We start from the raw sequence: 20,322 nt of genomic DNA on the forward strand, positions 1-20,322 counted from the left end.
GGGTGTATATGAAAGACCTCACCCTCTACTCTCCTCATTCACCCTCTGGATACTTGTTGAGTCTATTCATCAGCCTATGGTCTAGTACCACTGAAAGGTCTGTGCTGAGTCTCACCCCATGCTTGCTTCTCCTCCCCCTGACTAATGCCCTCTTGAGAACAATGAGAAAGGTTCATATTCCTCTTGCAGCTGGCTTTGCTGGCCCTGTCCCCAGTAATGGGGAACAGCTGTTGGAGATTTGGGCTCTCAGCTGTGCTCCCTACTCTGACCAATTGTTTGTCAAGCTCTCTCTGTGCACTGGATCTCCTGTAGCCCCTGAAGCTGCAGGATGCTTTCCTAGAACCCACCCCAGAGACAGAATGGATAGAGTGCTGAATTCAGTCAGAAAGACCAGAGTTCAAATTTCTACTCTCACATTTGCTGGCGGTGTGAGTATGGGTCAGAACATTAAGCCTGCTAATTTCCAGTTTTTTCTGTGAAATGTGGTTAACAACACTTGTATTATCTACCTCATAAGGTTGGGGAGTTTTTAAAGAAAAAATAAACCAAATATGATTGTATGAGGAAACTCCCTCTGTTAATGAAAATAAGCACTTCCTCTGCAAATGTTGTCTAGGGAACTGAAAGGTTAAGGTTACTTGCCTAGGACAGAGAGAACATTTGAAGCCAGCTCTTTCTGAATTTAGGGCTGGCTCTCTATTTGCTGGGCCAGGCTGCCAACAGTGCTTATGGAGAACCGAAAGGTATGGAAGGTGCTTTGTAAATAATAAATCAACCACAAAAAATATTTTCAAACCAGGACAAAAAAAAAAAAAAAGGCAGCTGGACCAGGAGGTGAGATTAGGACTTAATAAAATTAATTCATAAAATTAACAATTACTGGTTGTCTCGTTTTCAGGCGTGAGTGGAAGTGGAGCTCCCACAAGCTCACTGAAGTGGGGAATGGGAGAGGCTGGTAGGCTTCAATGTGTTTTAGAACCTGGAGTTTAGCTAGGTACTAGATGAAAATGGATATATGTCATGGAAGTTATTAGATTGGAAGGGGATGAGGGATAGATGTGTAAGGCCGGGGCCTTCTACTGCTGGTGTTGAGTCCTGAGTTTTGTTCTTTGCCAAGAATGAAAAGGTATCTGTTGTTGGCTGGTTTTGTTTCCCAGCTTATCCTTCTTCCCTCCCCTACTTCTTTCCTCATTCCCTCCCCCCCCACACTCCTTCCCCACGCCTCAACCTGACCCAATGGAGGGTTGACGTTAGCTTTTCCCCAGTGAATTTCCCTGGACCCAACTCAGGACACATGGGGATTTACCCCTAAACACCTACTATCTAGTTACCCCTAAGGTGCTAGTATCACCCCCATTTTAGAGATGAGAAAACTGAGATTAAATCTTTGCCCAGGATCACACAAGTAGTAAGTATTTGAACTTAGGTCTTCCTGATTCCCAGCCCCGCTTGGCCTCTGGGCCAAGTGAGTGAGTCTAAAGGTCTAGAAGTCTCTTTGTGATTGGGTCTTATTTTTAATAGCTCTGCCCTTTTAAAATGCAGAGGGTGACAGGTAGAAGAACAGACTGCTTGTATAGACCCTCCACTATATAATTCTCCATACTGAATGGATCAATTGCTTGCCTGATCTTTAGGCCAATCCTGACAATTTCATCCTCAGCACTGTTCATGTTCCATCTGTCTCCTCCTCCATCCAGCCTACTATTCCTGACTCCCATTTCTGCTACCTCTTCCACTCTTCTTGTAAATTGACCATTGCTTTGATATTCAGATCCTAGTCTCTGATGTTGAGCTCCTTCCCCTGGGCAATAGGCAATGATCTGTTCTTGGCAGCTTCTAGCTGTTAATGATAGAATGGTTGAAACCAGCTGTTTAGATGTAGCATTCCATGTCCAGACTCAGAAACCAGGACCAGAAGAGTTGCAGTGGAAAGGGACCCGAGAGATCCATTGGTATAATCTCCTTGTTGTAGAGATGAAGAAAGCCAGGGTCAGAGGAATGAAATAAATTGTCTAAGATTTCAGCTGTAAAGACAATGGTTATTGAATGATTAATGTGTTTATTTGATTTGGAAAGGTAGCTGCCTAGTGAATAGGCGCTGGTCTTGGAGTCAGGGAGAATTGAGTTCAAGCCTTCCCTCTGACATAAGAGCTGTGTGACCAAGGAAGGAAGAAAACAGACATTTATTAAGTGCCAGCCTATTTCGAGGAACTGTGCTAAGCACTGTACAAATATAATCTATTTGATCCTTAAAACAACTCTGGGAAGCAGATGCTAGTATAGTCCCCATTGATGAGGAAATTGAGGCAAACAAAGATGAAGTGACTTGCCCCAAATCACTTTTAGGAAGTAGCTGAGACCAGATTTGAATTCAGGCATTCCTGGTTCCAGATCTTGGACTAGATTTCCTGTACCACCTAGTCGCAGACAGAGGTGAAGTGACTTGCTCAGAGTCACACAGGTAAAAAGTATCTGAGGCAGGATTTCTCAGTACTCTAGATTTCTCTTAGCTTAATTATTTAATCTTTTGGTATCCCTGATTCCCTTCTAAAACTTGTAGAACAGGTGCCAATTGGTGTTGGTAGAGGGATTTTCCCCACTGAGAGTTTTTTTTTTTTTAAATACTAATCAATCTCAGGCCCAGACCAAAATAATAATAACAACAACAATGGTTATGGTAATAATTTGGATGCTCCTTGAATAATCCTAACCTTGTGTTTTGAAGTACCATCATTACCCTGATCATCACCATCATCTTCACCATTATCATCAATGTCAGGAAGCTTCCAAAAGGCAATAATCTCACTGATTTCATGGCCAGACATAGCATCACACCTTCTCCAATGACAATGACAGTGGTGGGGGTAGGATGGGAAACATGCTGTTTTGTGTCACCATGTTATGTTAGAGAAGTAAATATAAAGAAACAGTTTGATATGTAAACATCTATGCTATCTGTCTCTGCAGGAATGCAAATCAGATCAGCCATCCCATCTCTCCCCAGCAGCAGTTGAGGTCATCCCCCACCATCCGGCGATACCCAGGAGTGGTCACTGGCCAGCTGACCTCCAATGCTCTAACTGGAGGGAATGGTCATGAGCAGAGTGACTCAACGCACCGGGCAATACACGTGGCACCTGGCTCATCCCCCTGGGGTAAGAGATCCCTGCCTTTGTCCTCTCCAAAAATAACCCAAGCTATATAAGGACTATGATTGCCTCCTCTTTCTTCCCCATAATTCCCATGTATACATATGTCTATATCTCTGGTGGCAGGCAGCAACTGGAAAGACACCATAGATCCATAGTGTCCAAGACTTTCAGTAGCAAAGAATGAACAAGTCTCAGAAATAAGAGGTAATAGTAACTATCTTCTGCCTCTTCTTTCTTTCTATCCTTCTCTTAACTCATTTGCTGTCTTAGCCATACTCAGATATTACAGCTGATTTCTAGTGGGGATATATAGAAAAGAAAATGGGAAGTAGTCAAGTCAAGGAAGTCAAGAAAGAGGAGATGAATGAATACAAGGGATAATATTATTTTAAAAAATTACTTATGCATATATACTGTCAAAAAAATTTATAAATAAAATTTTTAAAAATTAAAAAAAAAGAAAGAGGAGATGTATGACTCATTTTGGACAGAGGTATCTCATGTGGAGATTCTCATAGATCTTAATTTCCTTACCTTTATTGTACATGTGCAGCCAGTTTGTCATCTCTCTAGCTGGCAATTAGTTACTTCATTCGCATTTGCAGTCCCATGGATGATCAGATTCATCATAAATTAAATTCTCTGACTGCTGGTCCCTAGTTGACTTAAAAAAAAAAAAAAAAAAAAAAAAAAAGAAAGAACATAAAACTTTTTTCTAGATTCAAACTCCTGAAACATACTTTTTTTCCCCCTTTTTGGAGCCAATCAGGTTTAAGTGACTTGCCCAGCCAAGTTACAACTAGAAAGTTCTGAGATTAGATTTGAGCTCAAATATTTCTGATTCTAGGGCTGGTACTCTATCCATTGTACCATCTAATTGTCCCACTTATTCATTTCCATGAATTCCTATGATTTCTGAGAATTTTCAAATCTTTGATTTTTATCTAGACTTTCTGATCACTGCCAACACAAGATAACATTAACCAATTAATTTGTAATCCTGTTAACTATCCAGGTGATGCAATTTCAGACTATCTGATTAGTGATATCCAGATGCTTCTCATATCATATAATAATTAATAATTGTCCTTAAGTTTCATCTAAATTTTCCTCTTCTTTGAGAAATCTTTCCCAGATTTCTTAATTTTAGTGTCTTCCCTCTGAGAGTATCCCCAAATTATGCTGCACAAATCTTATTTATACAAAGTTGTTTGTATGTTATTTCCCCTCATTTTCTCTTTGAGAAAATTGAGGCCCAAATTTGTCTAGGGCCACAACTAGTAAGTTCATCAAATGGGTGTCATACTAAGTCTTCCAGATTACAAGTTTATTGATCCATCACCTGCTAAAACTGACCTATGTATGTGATTGTTCATCTTTTGTTCTCAAAGAAGACTAAGGACTTCAGGAGGGTGATGTCTTAATTTGCAAGTGAATTGGATTTAAGTAAGGTAGGCTTGTACAAAATCATCAGTTTCACTCTTTTGTCCAGAATTTTCAGAGTCCATTGGCAAGACATAGTAAATCAGGATGACTGGTGATGGCCCTGAAACTTTTGAGAACTTGATCTTTTTAAGCTAAGGTGTTTTCCCATGTTTCAGTCTGCCTAAAGCAATACATATTCAGTAGTTAAAGGCTAGATAAGAATTGAGATTAAAGGTGGTTTAGTTTGAATTCATAAAAGAATCATTCTGGGAGAGGAAGATCTTCAAAGTGAACTAAAGGAAACCACTTTAGTTTGTCTTCATGAAAGGAGTATGAATGAAAAACAACCATTTATGTGCTTTGAAGTATACACGAAAGAGCCAGATTAGCAAAGAAAAGACTGGGACACATGATCCTGAATGACACTTCTAAACTGCCTAACATTATCGTCTTCTGGGGCTCCCTGAAGATTTAACTATCTCGGTATTTATTCCCTGGAAACCTATGGAAATAACCTAAGGGCACAACACTGATTTGCTCTTGTGGGCAAGGATTCCTAAGGTACTGTCAGGGACATGGCTCTCATTGGCCTTTGTAACACAATCCACTCAAAACTAAATTTTCTGGGTACTGCCTCAGAACCTGGCCAAGTCAGCATAGGTGTGACCTGGCATTTTTTTTTATTTTTCAAAATATATGTGAAAGTAATTTTCAGCATTCACTCCTGTAAAACTCCATACTCCAAACACTTCACTCTCCCTCTCCTTCTTCCTCAGACAGCAAGCAATACAACACGGGTTAAACATGTGCAGTTCTTCTAAACATATTTCCACATTTATCATGCTGCGCCAGAAAAATCAGATCAAAAAGGAAAAAAAATGAGAAAAAAAAAAAAACAAGCAAGCAAACAATAACAAAAAAGATGAAAACTCTATATTGTAATCTACATTTAGTCTCCATAGTTCTTGCTCTGGATGCAGATGGCTCTTTCCATCCCAAGTCTATTGGAATTGGCCTGAATCACTTTATTGTTGAAAAGAGCCAAATCCATCACAGTTGATCACATAACCTTATTGCTGCTCTCTATAATGTTCTCTTGGTTTTACTCATTTCACTTAGCATCAGTTCATATAAATCTCTTCAGGACTTTCTGAAATCATCCTGCTAGGGAACATTATATTCCTTTACATTCATATACCATAACTTATTCAGCCATTCCCCAACTGATGGGCTTCCACTCAGTTTCCAGTTTCTTGCCACTATAAAAAAAAAAAAAAAAAAAAAAAGATCGCTATGAATATTTTTGCACATGTGAGTCCTTTTCCCTTTTTTATGATCTCTTAGGGATATAGACCTCACTGCTGGATTAAAGGGTATGCACAGTTTGATAGCCCTTGAGCATAGTTCCAAATTGCTCTCCAGAATGGTTGGATCAGTTCAACTCCATCAACAATGCATCAGTGTCCCAATTTTCCTGCATCCCTTCCAACATTTATCATTATCCTTTCCTGGCATCTTAACCAAATGAAAGGTATGAAGTAATGACATGGCATTTATACTCTTTGAAAACTATCACAGTAGCAACATTTTTGTCCTTGACATCCTTGGGATCCTCATCATCACCATCATCATTGTAGCTAGCATATTATACATATCATTTTAAAATTTGAAAAACACTTTACATATATTACCTCATTTTATCCTCATGATAATCTTTTTTTTATTATATATATATATATATATATATATATTTTATAATATTATCCCTTGTATTCATTTTTCCAAATTACCCCCCCTCCCTCTATTCCCTCCCCCCGACGACAGGCAATACCATACATTTTACATGTGTTACAATATATTCTAGGTACAATACATGTGTGCGAATATCATTTTCTTGTTGCACAATAAACATTAGAATCCGAAGGTACATGCAACCTGGGCAGACAGATATTAGTGCTAACAATTTTCATTCCCCTCCCAGTGTTTCTTCTCTGGGTGCAGCTACCCCTGTCCATCATTGATCAACTGGAAGTGAGTTGGATCTTCTTTATGTTGAAGATTTCCACCTCCATCAGAATACATCCTCATACAGTATTGTTGTTGAAGTATACAGTGATCTTCTGGTTCTGCTCATTTCACTCAGCATCAGTTGATTTAAGTCTCTCCAGGCCTCTTTATATTCCTCCTGCTGGTCATTTCTTACCGAGCAATAATATTCCATAACCTTCATATACCACAATTTACCCAACCATTCTCCAACTGATGGACATCCATTCATCTTCCAGTTTCTAGCTACAACAAAAAGAGCTGCCACAAACATTTTGGCACATATATGTCTCTTTCCGCTCTTTAGTATTTCTTTGGGATATAATCCCAGTAGTAGCGCTGCTGGGTCAAAGGGTATGCACAGTTTGATAACTTTTTGGGCATAATTCCAGATTGCTCTCCAGAATGGCTGGATTCTTTCACAACTCCACCAGCAATGTATTAGTGTCCCAATTCCCCACATCCCCTCCAACATTTGTCATTATTTGTTCCTGTCATCTTAGCCAATCTGACAGGTGTGTAGTGGTATCTCAGAGTGGTCTTAATTTGCATTTCTCTGATCAGTAGTGATTTGGAACACTCTTTCATGTGAGTGGATATAGTTTCAATTTCTTCCTCTGAGAATTGTCTGTTCATATCCTTTGACCATTTATCAATTGGAGAATGGTTCGGTTTCTTATAAATTATGGTCAGTTCTCTATATATTTTGGAAATGAGACCTTTGTCAGAACCTTTGTTTTTAAAAATATTTTCCCAATTTGTTACTTCCCTTCTAATCTTGTTTGCATTAGTATTATTTGTACAGAAACTTTTTAGTTTGATGTAATCAAAATCTTCTATTTTGTGATCAATAATGATCTCTAGTTCTCCTCTGGTCATAAATTCCTTCCTCCTCCACAAGTCTGAGAGGTAGATTATCCTCTGTTCCTCTAATCTATTTATTATCTCCCTCTTTATGCCTAAATCATGGACCCATTTTGATCTTATCTTGGTATATGGTGTTAAGTGTGGATCCATATCTAATTTCTGCCATACTAATTTCCAGTTTTCCCAACAGTTTTTTCCGAATAATGAATTTTTATCCCTAATGTTGGAATCTTTGGGTTTGTCAAAGATTAGATTGCTATAGATGTACCCTTTTTTGTCCTTTGTATCTAATCTGTTCCACTGATCTACCGGTCTATTTCGTAGCCAATACCAAATGGTTTTGGTGACTGCTGCTATATAATATAGCTTTAGATCAGGTACACTTAGACCACCTTCCTCTGAGTTTTTTTTCATTAGTTCCCTTGCAATTCTTGACCTTTTATTCTTCCATATGAATTTTGTTGTTATTTTTTCTAGGTCATTAAAATAGTTTCTTGGGAGTCTGATTGGTATAGCACTAAATAAATAGATTAGTTTGGGGAGTATTGTCATCTTTATTATATTCGCTCGGCCTATCCAAGAGCACTGAATGTCTTTCCAATTATTTAAATCTGATTTTATTTTTGTGGCAAGTGTTTTGTAATTTTTCTCATATAATTCCTGACTTTTCTTTGGTAGATGGATTCCCAAATATTTTATATTCTCAACATTTGTTTGGAATGGAATTTCTCTTTGTATCTCTTGCTGTTGCATTTTGTTAGTGATATATAAAAATGCCGAGGATTTATGTGGATTTATTTTGTATCCTGCCACTTTGCTGAAATTTTGAATTATTTCTAGTAGCTTTTTAGCAGAGTCTTTGGGGTTCTCTAAGTATACCATCATGTCATCTGCAAAAAGTGATAGTTTAATTTCCTCATTTCCTACTCTAATTCCTTGAATCTCTTTCTCAGCTCTTATTGCCGATCCTCATGATAATCTTGAGAGTTAGGTGCTAGATGTTATTGTTCTCCCCATTTTACAGATGCAGAAACTGAGTTGGTTATTGTTGTTATCGAATTGTTTCAGTCATGTCCAATTCTCCATGATCCTATTTTGGAGTTTTCTTGACTAATGATTTGCCATTTCCTGCTCCAGCTTATTTTACAGATGAGGAAACTGAGGCAAACAAGATTAAGTGAGTGGCTCAGAGCCATATAGATAGTAAGTGAAGCCAGATTTCAGTCTTCCTGATTGCAAGTCCAGTGCCCTAGATTCACCACTAGAGCTTGAGAACAGTTAGATGATCTGTCTAGCGTCTGAAGCAGGATTTAAACTCATGTTCCTAATTTCAAGTCCAACATTCTATTCACTGTGCCAGAACATATGGGGTAGGACACTCATAAACATGGAACTCTTCAGTTTTTGGTGTTGTACCACACTGAGGTCTTACCTATCTTTTAAAAATTTCCCCTCCGAGTTTTGCTACAGCTGTATCATATTTATGGGAGCAGAGGGAATATTGACTGTATCATTTAGGGGGCTGGTATATCATGTGCTGAATTTGTTCCTCTCTCTAATTTTTGGGTGTAGCCATAGGCAGTCCCATTGTGGGAGGCTGCTGCACTCCTTGGGACTAGTGACTATAAAAGTTGCCTTGACACCCACAAAGCTCTGCTGCCCTGTTTTCCTTACTACAGCAGCTATGCCAAGGGCAGCAGGAACGATTAATTTTCAGTGGAAAGTTATGGTAGTTGCCAAAACCCAGGCTCTCATCAAAGTGCCAAGTCAGCAGAGTTTGTGATTGCTGGCCACTGTGTTCAGGGGAAGACAGATTTTTCAAGGACAGCAATTGTTTAAACAGAGGGGAAGACTATAATGGGTATGCTAGCGATTTACATTTATAGCGGAGCTGTTGCAAGATAGGTGGGACTGTGTGGATCTCAAAAAAAGGGAAAGAGATAATAAGCTATATTTTATACCTAGGCAAGAATCATCCATCCGTACGACCTCCATAATGAATTTAGTAGAGGGGGGACCCTGATGGAACTTTGAAGAAAGATGGAGCTTTGAAGTTGGACCATGTGATCCAAGGCAAGAAAGTTGGAACCTTAAAGTAGGGCCATGTGGTCTGAGGCAAGAAAACCAAAGCCTTGAAACATTCAATCAGTCAACAAGTATTTATTAAGCAACTGTTGGGTTGCTGAGGCATGTGGTCTGAGGCAAGAGAGTCAGCGCCTCAATAATAGTAGGAGACAAGGGACTTACTGCCTCAAGGAGCATGATAGTGATTTAGGGCCTTGACAAGAGAGAGAAAAAGAATTTGGAGACTGTGAAGAGAGATGGAAAGATGGATTGTGAGTGAGAAAGAAAAAGGATTTGAAACTTCAATGAGAGATGGTGTTTAGAGATACCCAAACTCACTAGGACTAAGATAGAAGTCCATGGGCTCCATTATCTTGATAGAGAATGTCAACCAGACTTGTGAAAGGCCAGAGCTGAACAGAGAAGGCTGGAGAGAGGAGAGTCAGAAATCAAATAGAAGTTTAATTTCAAAGTGAGGATAATGGCTTGCCAGCAGGGAGGCGATCTAGACACATGTGCCAGGTTCTGCCCCAGTGGCAGAAAATTCAAAACTTATACCAATGGCTATCTAGTGAGTTGTAGCCCTAGTAATGAGGGGTAACAGCAACAATGAAACAAGTTTGATTCATAGCAAGGATTCATTACCTGAACATGGGAACTTGTCTGAGCTCAAAAGAACACCTGGTGTTGGTCAAAGCAGTGCAATGATTATGTGATTTTGCCAGAGGGTGAGATTATCATCTGGAGGTGAGTGCAAAGGATTGTTGTTCTACCAAGCTCAGGGCAGAGTTTGCTTGCTAGGTCTGCTTCTGGCAAACAGGGTGCCTCCTAATATATTGACAAGAAGAAGCAGCCAGAATAACAAGAATTACCTGGCCCAAGATATCTGATATCTCTTGGGCATAGTAAGTCCTGTGAGCTGTACGCTGGAGTACCAAGGGAAGATGGGATGCCCTAGAGAGAAGGGTTAGTTGTACCCTCAGGAAAGTGAGGATGATATGAACAGATAGTGTCATGAAAGCAACAAAAAAGAGCTTGGAAAGACTTTGGGAGATAGTGGAGGAAAGTTTTCCTAAAAAGTGAGGGGCTTGTATATGAGTCCATTCTGTGTTTTTTGTTCCATTAGTGACTCTCAAACTCTTAGGTTTTAGGTCTCCAATACAGTCTTTTAAAAATTGAAGATTCCCTCAAAGAGATTTTGTAAGTGTGGATTTATTTATCAATATTCAAAATACTCAAAATTAAAATTTCTTAGTGTTATTCCAAAAGTAGTGTTGATCTTTTGGAATCCTTGGAAGGATCTCAGGGATCCCAAGAAATCCCCACACTTTGAGAATTGCTAAGTAAGATAAAACTCATTCTTGTGATGCTACAAGTAGTTGGCTGACATAAAGTGAAGATGAAGATCATAGAAGCTAGAAAAATTGTGAACTGCGAAACAGAAGAAATATAGTAAGGTTCAGGGACAGTGATAGGAAAAGTGAGAAGCACTTTGGCTCACAGAGAGTTTGTGTAGAGCTGCTGTTGTTGTTAACTCATTTTAGTCGTGTCCAACTCTTTATGATCCCATTTGGGATTTTCTTGGCATTAGAGTGGTTTGCTATTTCCTTCTCCTGCTCATTTTACAGATGAGGAAACTGAGGCAACTGGGTTAATGACTTGTCCAGGGTCATACCAAATCCAGCGACTAAGGCTGGATTTGAGCTGATTCCAAGCCCAGTGTGCCACCTACCTGCCCTTTTGTAGAGGGGCAAGAATACAAATGGGCATCTAACTGGTACAATGGATAGAGTGTTATACCTGGAGTCAGAAAGGCCACAGTTGAAATACAGCTACACTTACTAGCTGTGTGACTCTGGGGAAATCACTACACCCTCTTTGCCTCAGTTTCCTCATCTGTTAAATGAGCTCTAGAAGAAAATGGAAAACTACCCTAGTCTCTCTGCCAAGAAAACCCCAGTGAGATCCAAAAAAAATGAGCTCAACTGAAATGATTAAACAATAACAATAATGTAACAGGAGTCTGGGCTCACATGGCGAAGGATCCTGGGCAATTTGTGGGGTTTAAGTTTTTAATTGATGTTTTCTGTTTCTTATATTGACACAGTTATTCTAAGTATCCTTTACCTTCCCCTCTCAAAGAGCCAAGTAGAATTTTTTTTTCAGAGAAGAAAAAAGCAATCATCACAACCAAAGGATAGATTGAACAAATTAGAAAACATCAGCATTATTTAACATTTATGGCTGTTCCACCTCCACAAAAGGTTAAGTTGAGTGTGTCTTCTCATTTTTCTTCCTTTGAGAACTAACTGAATAAATTTTATTTATTTTTTGCTACATTTGCTTTTTTTTTTTTTTCTTTTTTGGTGTGCAGTTCTTTTTGGGGCAGTTTGTATTTTATTTGGTCACTGAAGGTATTTAATCTAAGGAGTAATATGATCAAAGAGGTGATATAGGAAAAGCAATATGTCTAGAGGACAGGATGCATTGGAAAGGGAGGAGATAAATCGGGAAGATCAGTTAGCAAACTATTGCAATAGTCAAGGTATGAGGTAATGAGGATCTAGCCGAGGGTGATGGCAGCAGGAATGGAGAAGAAAGACTCCATCAAGACTTTACCCAGCGTGGTTGATCTCATCCAGGAGGAAAGCAATTTTACTTGATTAAAGTCATTCATGTTAAAGTGTGAAGGATTGGCAGACTAAACTCTGTCAGAGGTTATATGACTTTTGAAAAGGAAACTTTTGCCTCTGAGCCAGAACAACAGTGGTCAACAATTTGGCACCCTATTCTGAAGAAGCAGCCAATCCCTGACCTGGATTGTTAGCATCTCAAGGTCAGAGAGCCTGGAATTATGGTTCTCCTGGATTCTTTCATAGGTCCTACATGCATTAGATGTTTAATAAATGCTTGTTGGTACTTTGGTTTGCCTTCTGCTTCCATGGCATTTCTAATTGCTTCTGCACTTCTTGAAGGCCTTCTAATAATAATATTGGGGGTGTTTTACCAGATGTGGAGTGAGACAATCTGTTTTTAAATGCTACTTTGAAACTCTTATTACTTATAGAACCTTAGCGAGTCACTTCATTTCTCAGGGTCTGAGCTTCCTCATCTATAAAATAAAGGGGTTAGATTGGTAATCCTGCAGGTCTGTCTTTTACTCGCTTTGCACCAACCCCTTTCCCCCCACTTCCTTCCACTCTTCCAGTCTCCCAGACTTTTAATCTTGCATTTTCCATGACTTCTCCCTTTTCCCTCTCCTCACATATCTAGTCATTTGGTCAAATCTTGCTTATTTGGCTACACTTGTACCTGACCTCTCTCTACTACCACCTTAGTTCAGGTTCTGATTATCTTTCACCTAGATTATTTAATTTTTAATTTATGGAATAAAACTAGCATTTCTATAATACAGCATGATAAAAATTATGATTATACATTACACTACAAATCTATTATGTACAATTTGCTATATCTTCTAATATATCATAACATTATATAATATATATATAAAACAATATATAATAAAATTATTGTGTAAATTTTTTCTTCTCTCTTTTCCTCTGCCCTAGAGATGGCTACATTAGACACAAATAAGTGCATATATATATACATTTTTTTTGTTATTTATCAGTTCTTTCTCTGGATGCAGATAATTTTCTTCAAAAGTCCTTTTGTAGTTAATTTAAGTATTTATAATAGTCAAAATGAATTATTGGCTCAAAATTGTTCTTTAAACAATATTGCCATTACTGTGTATGACATTCTCTTAGTTGTGTTCATTTTATTCTTTGTTGTTTTGTGCAAGTATTACCATGCTTTTTAAAGATCATTGAGTTCATTATTTCTTATAGCACAATAATGTTCCATCATAATCACATATGTACTATGTGATTATGATGGGATATTATTGCTCTATGGAAAATGATGAGCAGATGCTCTCAAAAAAAACCTAGAAAGTCCTTCATGAGCTCAAGCAAAGTGAAATGTACTGTGTACAAAGTAATAGCAACATCATGGGATGATCAGCTGTGAATGACTGCAAGTGAATGAGCAATACAATGATCTACAATTACTCTGAAGCACTTATGATAAAACATGCTATCCATATCTAGAGAAATAATTGATTGTGTCTGAATACAGATTAAAGCATACTCTTTTTTAAAATGTATTTCTCTTGAGCGTTTTTTGGGGAGAGGGGGAAATCTGATTTTTTTTTCACAACCTGATTTTTATGGAAACATTTTGCATAACTTCATATGTGCCTTCTTAAAGGAAAATTTGGGGTGGGGAAAAGGGAGAGAAAAGTTTTAAAAACCAAATGTTTTGAGTGTAACCAGAAAAATAAAAACATGAAATAAAAAAAACCAATCACATATCATAACTTGTTCTGCCATTCCCCAATTAATAGGTATCCCACCACAAAGAGAGCTACTATAAATATTTAAGAACATATGGTTCTTTTCCTTTTTCTTTAATCATCTTTGGAAATAGATCAAATGATGGTATGCTAGGTCAAAGGGTATAGGTAATTTAATAAGTCTCTGGGCTCTCATCTAGATTGTTGCAAAAGTCATCTAATGGGTCTTCTTGTCTCAAATCTCTCCCCCTCAATCCATTCTACACATTGCTGTCCAAGTGATTTTTGCTTAAGTATAGATTTGACCATATGTCTCCCCTACTCAATCAAATGCAGGGGCTCTCTATTGCTTTTAAAAGCAAATATGAAAGTTTTGATGCAGTTTGAAGTTACTAGGGCTTAAAAGATCACTAAGACTTTTAAGATAACCTGTATAAACTTTTCTGTTTAGCTTTAAAGCCCTTCATACCCTTGCTCCAGCCTATCCTTTGCATTATAGTCAAATTTGCCTTCTTTGGGTTACTCACACATAATAAACATTCCATTCCAAATTTCATGCCTGTATATTGGCTCCCCTAAATGTTTGGAATAAACTCCCTCCTTATCTCTGTCTCAGACTATCATCATCTCATCCTTCAAGAGGCATTTGGAGCTTTGTTGTTGCTGTTAAGTCATTTTCAGTTCCATCCAACTCTTTGTAACCTTATTTGTGATTTTTTTGGCAAGAAATGCTGGAGTGGTTTGACTTTTCCTCTTCCAGCTCATTTTACAGATGAGGAAACTGAGGCAAACAGAGTTATGACTTGCCCAAAGTCAAACTAATGAGTGTCTGAGGTTGGGTTTGAACTCAGGTCTTCCTGATGCTCTATCCACTGCACCACTTAGCTGTCCTAGTTGGAGCATTATCTTCCCCACCAAGACTTTCCTTATCCCCTCAATTTTGAATGTTCTCTCTCCCAGATTGCCTTGTTTTTGGCTATTTTGTGTTTATTTGCATTTATTCTTTTTGTAAATCTTCTGTATATGCTTTTATATGTCCTTAATATCTCCCTGTTGGAATGCAAGATCTTTGGGAGTAGAGATTGTATTATTTGTGTTATTAATATTTGGAGCACCTAAAATAGTTTCTAAGTTCAAAAGTCTCTTGTTTCAAAATGAATGTTTTAGGTAATCCTGGACAAGACATTTATATTCCTAAGTGTCAGTTTCCTTACTGTAAAATGGGGATATAGAGCCTGTAAAACTAATGTCACTGCATTGATGAAATAATGTATTATTGTTTGGAGCTGCAATGTCTTTTGGAAAAGGGAACTCTGTTGAAAACCATCTTTACATGTAATTGGGGAAAAAATGTACTATTAAAATAAAAATTTTTTAAAAAGGAAAAAGGAACTTCCTCTACCAATGCAAATCAACTGATTTGCAACTTATATCCTTACAACTACTTCTATTTCTTTGCCAAAAAAAAAAAAACCCAAACAAGCAAAATGGGGTCATGAAGGGTAGAACATGACTAAAAAAAACTAAAAACAAAATCCTTATTAAAAAGTTATCTGGAGACCACCCATCTTGGAATGAGGAAAATCTGAGTTCAAATCCAGATTCAGATACAATCTGTGTGATCCTAGCCAAGTCAATTAACCCTAATCTCCCCCCCCCAAAAAAAAAAAAGTTACTAGGAGACACTGACCAGTAGTCACTTTGTGTCAGAGGCAAGAGTGAAACCCAAATTATCTTGGGTTGATTTAGGTCAACTCTCAGCCCACTGAGCCAAGCTGACCCTTGCATTAATGTACACAAGTGCTAACTAACTAATTAAATAATAATCAGTTACTCTGATTTAGATTTTCTAATCCTTCATTCTGTGATATTTCAATATAGGGCTAAACCTGACTGAGAAAATCAAGAAGATCAAGATCGTCTTCACCCCAACCATCTGCAAACAAACCTGTTCCAATGGACGATGTACCAATGACTGCTCCAAAGGGGACACCACCACCCTGTACAGTCAGGGTGGTCACGGACATGACCCCAAGTCTGGCTTCCGCATCTGTGAGTCACACCAGCCGCTCTGTACCCAATGTTGGAGAGGTCTCGTTGGGGCTATACTAGAGTTAGGGACAGGAGAATGGAGAGAGTAAGGGAGAAGAAAGAGTTGTCCCTTTTAATTTAATTTAACTCTTACTTGAGCTCCAACTTTGTATAAAACTAAGCACTTGAGAGAGGGACACAAAGCTTAAATAAAGGGTTGTCTTTTACCCTCATGAAGTTTTTATCATTTATATAATTACAATGAACTGGAGAAAGAAATGGCAAAAAACTCCAATATTTTTGCCAAGGAAACCCCAAGTAGGGACATGAAAGGTTGAACATGATTGAAGACTGGACAACAAAAAATCAATAGTATAATATATAGCTACATTAATATCAATATAACTACATGATTATTAAATATTATAATTTATCTGATTCTATATTTATTTAATGATATTTTCCTAATAGGTGAGGAAATAGAATGTATATGCAGGTAACAAAAAAAGTGTCTAGAGCCTGAAAGAAAGTACTTTGTGAGGTTTACATAGTAAAGTTCAAGGGAACAAAGGTTGTTGAGTTGTGAAATCAGGGAAGGCTTCATGGAAGTAGTGATATTTGTTCCCAGCTTTAAAGCACGTTTACAATTTCAGGCAGGCAGCTGCATGGCACCGTAGTGCACAGAGTGCCAGGCCTGGACTCAGAAAGACTCATCTTCCTCAGTTCAAATCTGCCTCCAATACTTAATAGCTGTGTGATACTAGGGAAGTCATTTAACTCCAATTTACCTCAGTTTTCTCATTGTAATTTGAGAATAGTAATAGTATCTACTTCCCAGGATTGTTGTGAGGATCAGATAAGATAATAGTTGTAAAATGCTTGGCAACGTGCCTGGCACATAATAAGTATTATTTGTTAGCTATTGCTATTATTATCAAATAATAATTGCACAATGCTGACACATAGTAAATATTATATAGATGTTAGCTATTATTATTATTATTATTATTTGTTATTGTTGTCCAGTTGTTTTAGTCATATTCAACTTGTTATCCATTTGGGGTTTTCTTGGCAAAGATACTGGTGTGATTTACCATTTCCTTCTCCAGCTCATTTGCAGATGAGGAAACTGAGGCAAACAGGGTGAAGTGACTTGTCCAGGGTCAGATATTAGTAAAATATCTGAGGTCAGAATTAAACTTGAAAAGTTGTCATCTTGACTCCAGCCTGGCACTCTAAATACTGAGCCCTAGCTACCTTATAATTATAATTATCATTATTATTATATAACAGTTATAAAGTACTTAGTATGGTGCTGGCCTATGGGAAACATATGTAAATGTTAATTATTATTTTGATGTTATTATTATTATCATTAAAGGCTATACTGAGGGTTCCAAGGCCACTGTGTCCTTTTGCCACCCTCTGCCCCAAATGTTTTGCTTGCAGAACATTTTACCAAGCCCTGTTTTGGCCTCTGTTTCCTGATTTGGCTTCAATCCATGGGAGAAGGGAGTGAGACGGGAGTGAACAATGACTCTCTTCCCTCTGAATAGAGGGGCAATGCCAGTATTCCCACTGATGTCCCACCCGTACTCACTTTGAACATTAATGTTGCAGATTTTTGCCAGATCCCCTGCCTGAATGGAGGCCGCTGCATTGGTAGGGATGAATGCTGGTGTCCTGCCAACTCCACAGGGAAGTTCTGCCACTTGCCGGCTCTTCAGGTGGACAGAAAGCCAGAGAGGCCCCCTCATGTGGCCCCTGCTGAAGGCTCTTTGAAACAGTCTGTCTACATGCTGCCCCTCTCCAACCAACTGGGTGAGTAGGAGCACTGAGGAAGGCCAGGGATGGAGAGCTTCCCAGCTCCCTTGGGCCCCTTCCCTTTTTCTCTGTCTATACTAGCAACAAGCAAGAAGCTCAGGGACAAGAAGTCCTTCTTCCAACAGAATGGAAAGGGGGATCAAGCAATGATCCTTCCTGTTTTACTAGCTGCCTTGCCTTCACTACTGTGAATAGTTCAGAGATACTGAAATTTTTTTTAATGGATGTAATAGAATGAGATCAATATTTAAGGGGAAAAAAATCCACCATCTTACTGCCCCTTTCTGCATCCCAAGTGCTGAGGTTGAGATGGCAATACTTACTTTGAAATAAACATGTGACGAATTCACAATGGCCATTCTCTTTGGCAGAAGGCAGATTTATTTAAGGGAAAAGGTTACAGACAAAAATAAGAGGTAATATAGGCACCAGGAGTGGCAAATATAAAATAAGAGTTGGGAGAATATATAGTTAGCCATGAAAAAGACAAATTCTCCAGAGAAACTCACAATTAATCAAGAGAATGGAAATACTCCATGAGGTAGCAGCAATCGTTAATTGGCAGGTTAGACTGACCAGAATTAGCTAGAGTAAGGAAAAAAGTATCATTAGAGGGAACGTACTATGAAGGAAAGAGAGTGTCTTCATAGTGAGTTTATTCCTGAAGAGAACTTAGCAACGATCTTCATTCTAAGCAGATTTTTTATAGGAGAAATAGGCTTCTCATGTGCAAGGCACAAACTCAAGAAGGATGGTCAGACAGCTAGATGGAATGCACCTAGCAGCCCAGGTGGCAGACCCATCTACAGAGATACCCATCAGTATAGTCTAGGAAAGCTCATTTTTTATGCATTTATAGTAATAGAATTTGCATTATGACTGTCTTAATTTAAGGTAATAATAAGAAAGTCTGGGAAAGCTAAGTTGCCATCAAGATTGTCTCAAAGGTTGCTGAGAATGTCTTTAAAGATGCTAATTAGATTGGAGTCAGGATGGATGAATTAATAATAGACTCTGACTTCCCATTATTCCACATGAACAGGATTTGGGCTTCTTCCTGACTGGGGAAGATGGTCAGTTCACTTCATAGTGCTTGGTACTATGTGCAAGTGCTTAGTGAATATTTACTGACTGACTGACCAATGGGTACCTGGATTCCTGGTGTCAAGGGGTGTGGGGGAGGAAAGTCTTATTCTCTTGTTGCTGATCCTAACACTTTTCCCCAGCCTCTGTGAACCCCTCCCTGGTGAAGGTGCACATTAACCACCCACCAGAAGCCACAGTTCAGATCCACCAAGTGGCAAGAGTTCGGGGGGAGACTGAGCCCCATGAGGAAAATAGTGTGGAGACCAGACCTGCTCCCCGGCTGCCCGTCCGACCTGGCCACGAGCAGTGGGACATCAACACCATCACCTCACAGACCAGGGAGCCTCCCCAGCCACCACCACCACCATCTTTCCCCAAGTCCGAGGACCTACTAGGCTGGTGCTATCAGAACTCAGTGAATGACCAGGTGAGGACCTCGCCCCTGCCAGATGTGGCTCACGATCATTTTGATGTCTGTTGAGTCTGAAGATGAGTCTTAGCTTTTCTGTCCTTCCTTCTTCTCTCTATCCTACCATCAAAGATGGGAAGAATCTTAGAAGTCACCTAATCCACCAATCATTTTACAGTTGAGGAAACTGAGGTAATAAATGGCAGTGACAGTATTTAAGTCCATCACTCTTTCCATGGCACTGGGATCTGGGGTATTTATTTTGATGCAGATCACCCACTGTGGTGCAATTCATAGACTTGGAGAAATACCTGGGTCACTGAAAGATTTTAATGGCTTGTCTCAGATCCCCACCTAGCTTGTGTCAAAGGTATAACTTGAAATCAGATTTTCTTTTTTCTGAGACTAGGATCTCCCCCTCTTCTCTAGGTTGGCTCTGACCAGGAGCACTGTAGGTTTGTTGAGAGGTAGCTAGGTTTGGTGTACAAAATCTCAAAAAGATCTGAGTTCAAAAAAAAATTCTGAATTCAAATTTAGCTTTATATACTTACTAGCTATGTAACTTTGAGCAAATAACTTAACCCCAATTACCTCCTAAAGAAGAGAAAAGAATTTTTTGTTTATGTTTTTAATAGTATTTTTTCCAAATACATGCAAAGATCATTTTTAACATTCATCTTTGCAAAACCTTGTCTTCCAAATTTTTCTCCTCCTTAGACAACAAGTAATCTGATATAGGTTAAACATGTGTGATTCTTCTAAACATATTTCTATATTTGTCATCCTATTCAAGAAAAATCAGATAAAAAGAGGGAAAAAACCAAGCAAACAGCAACAACAAGAAGTTATAAAATACTATGCTTTGATCCACATTTAGTCTTCATAGTTCTCTTTCTGGATGTGGGTGGTACTTTCCATCCCAAGTCTGTTGAAATTGCCTTGAATTACCCCATTGTTGAAAAGAGCCGAGTCCATCACAGTCAACCATCACATAATCTTGTTGATATTTTGTACACTGTTCTCTTGGTTCTGCTCATTTTGTTTATAGCATCAGTTCA

The 20,322-nt window shown here is 38.6% G+C and overlaps 1 protein-coding gene across 1 annotated transcript in view; it reads left to right on the top strand.

Annotated features, from left to right (window-relative positions):
• The window catches only part of LTBP2 (latent transforming growth factor beta binding protein 2), a 184,549-nt gene that overhangs the window by 68,002 nt on the left and 96,225 nt on the right, over positions 1-20,322 (top strand). The window contains exons 4-7 of the mRNA XM_074290027.1: positions 2,968-3,155; positions 15,796-15,966; positions 17,566-17,766; positions 18,996-19,282. Coding sequence (XP_074146128.1) covers positions 2,968-3,155; positions 15,796-15,966; positions 17,566-17,766; positions 18,996-19,282 — 847 coding nt within the window. The remainder of the gene's footprint in view (positions 1-2,967; positions 3,156-15,795; positions 15,967-17,565; positions 17,767-18,995; positions 19,283-20,322) is intronic.

Source organism: Sminthopsis crassicaudata, chromosome 2 (assembly GCF_048593235.1).
Source record: "Sminthopsis crassicaudata isolate SCR6 chromosome 2, ASM4859323v1, whole genome shotgun sequence".
Classification (NCBI taxonomy): Eukaryota; Metazoa; Chordata; class Mammalia; order Dasyuromorphia; family Dasyuridae; genus Sminthopsis; species Sminthopsis crassicaudata.